Below are 1,195 nucleotides of genomic sequence, written 5' to 3'. Positions count from 1 at the left end.
CGCTCTCTGGTTTCAATTAAGAGTCTATCGTCAGATATTGTCCAAGATTAACCTTCAGGGTGGAAATAGCTCACTAGTAGCATCGCACCGAGGACCTATCCATGTCATCATTTACCCAGAATGCTTTGTGTGTAAATAAAATGGCCCTGTCCGTGTGATATATTTTTAAACTTTTAGTTTAATAATGATAAAAAACTAAACATCCTACAGTATTTTTAGGCTCTATTTTACAGTTAAAATATATGTTTATTAAATAAAGTCTAATATTACAATTAATCATGGATCCCTTTTAAAATAGAAAGGAATCATGCAGATCCACAAATCCCCCACTTTTCTCTCTGTCACAGTAAGCTGAGCCCGAAGGATCAGGGTGAGAAGGCCATGGCGGGTGCCCTCCAGAGTCTGTCTCAGCTGGACTTGGGTTACATTGATCTGTATTTGATCCACTGGCCTGGTTCACAAGGACTGCCGGTGTCTGACCAACACAACCCAGGTAGAGTGCAGATTGCCTCACCTCAGAAACACGTCACCGTTTCTCTCTAAAACAGAGACGAGCTCGTTTATTAAAGATGTGACTCGGATTAATATTTGATTCCAGGTAACCGAGCTCAGAGTTGGGTCACGCTGGAGGAGCTGCACGGTCAGGGGAAGCTCAGGTCCATCGGAGTGTCCAACTACACCACGGCTCACATGAGGGAGCTGATGCAGAGCTGCAAAGTTCCTCCTGCCGTTCTGCAGGTAGATTAAAGGAGAGGAGGGAAAGTAGCGTGAAGCACGCATCATTTGTTTGGTGTTTTTTGTTTCCTGCAGGTGGAGTTTCACCCACAGCTGTGTCAGTCAGAGCTGAGGAGTTTGTGTAAAGAGTACGGAGTTTGTTTTCAAGCGTACTCCTCCTTAGGAAAAGGAGAGCTGCTCAACGAGCCTCTGGTTAATGAGGTGGCAAAGAACTGCGGTCGCACACCTGCACAGGTAGGATTACCTACAGACGAGGACAAGTTGTTTTTATCAGACTTTCATCTCAGAACTTTGACTTTCAGAAATCTGAGATGAAAGTCACAATTCTGACATCGATCTCAAAATTCTGACTTATATCTTTAAAAGTTAAAAGTCAAAATTCTTGAATAAAAGAATTGTAAACTTTATCTTAAAATCCTGACTTTCACCTCTAAAATTATACTTCCAGGATTCTGAGAGG

At 42.5% G+C, this 1,195-nt stretch overlaps 2 protein-coding genes across 2 annotated transcripts in view; one reads left to right on the top strand and one right to left on the bottom strand.

Moving 5' to 3' along the window:
* zgc:101765 (glyoxal reductase) overlaps nt 1-969 on the top strand; it is a gene marked incomplete at its 3' end in the record, with an annotated part of 2,931 nt that extends 1,962 nt beyond the window's left edge. Inside the window, 3 exon segments of the mRNA XM_014019032.1 lie at nt 348-493; nt 599-738; nt 811-969. Of these exon segments, the coding sequence (XP_013874486.1) occupies nt 348-493; nt 599-738; nt 811-969 (445 nt within the window).
* majin (membrane anchored junction protein) overlaps nt 1-1,195 on the bottom strand; it is a gene marked incomplete in the record, with an annotated part of 21,536 nt that overhangs the window by 17,355 nt on the left and 2,986 nt on the right.

The sequence above is a fragment of the Austrofundulus limnaeus genome, unplaced genomic scaffold, assembly GCF_001266775.1.
Source record: "Austrofundulus limnaeus strain Quisiro unplaced genomic scaffold, Austrofundulus_limnaeus-1.0 Scaffold208, whole genome shotgun sequence".
Classification (NCBI taxonomy): Eukaryota; Metazoa; Chordata; class Actinopteri; order Cyprinodontiformes; family Rivulidae; genus Austrofundulus; species Austrofundulus limnaeus.
The sequence above is the reverse complement of the archived record's forward strand: the minus strand, read 5'-3'. Positions and strand labels throughout refer to the sequence as shown.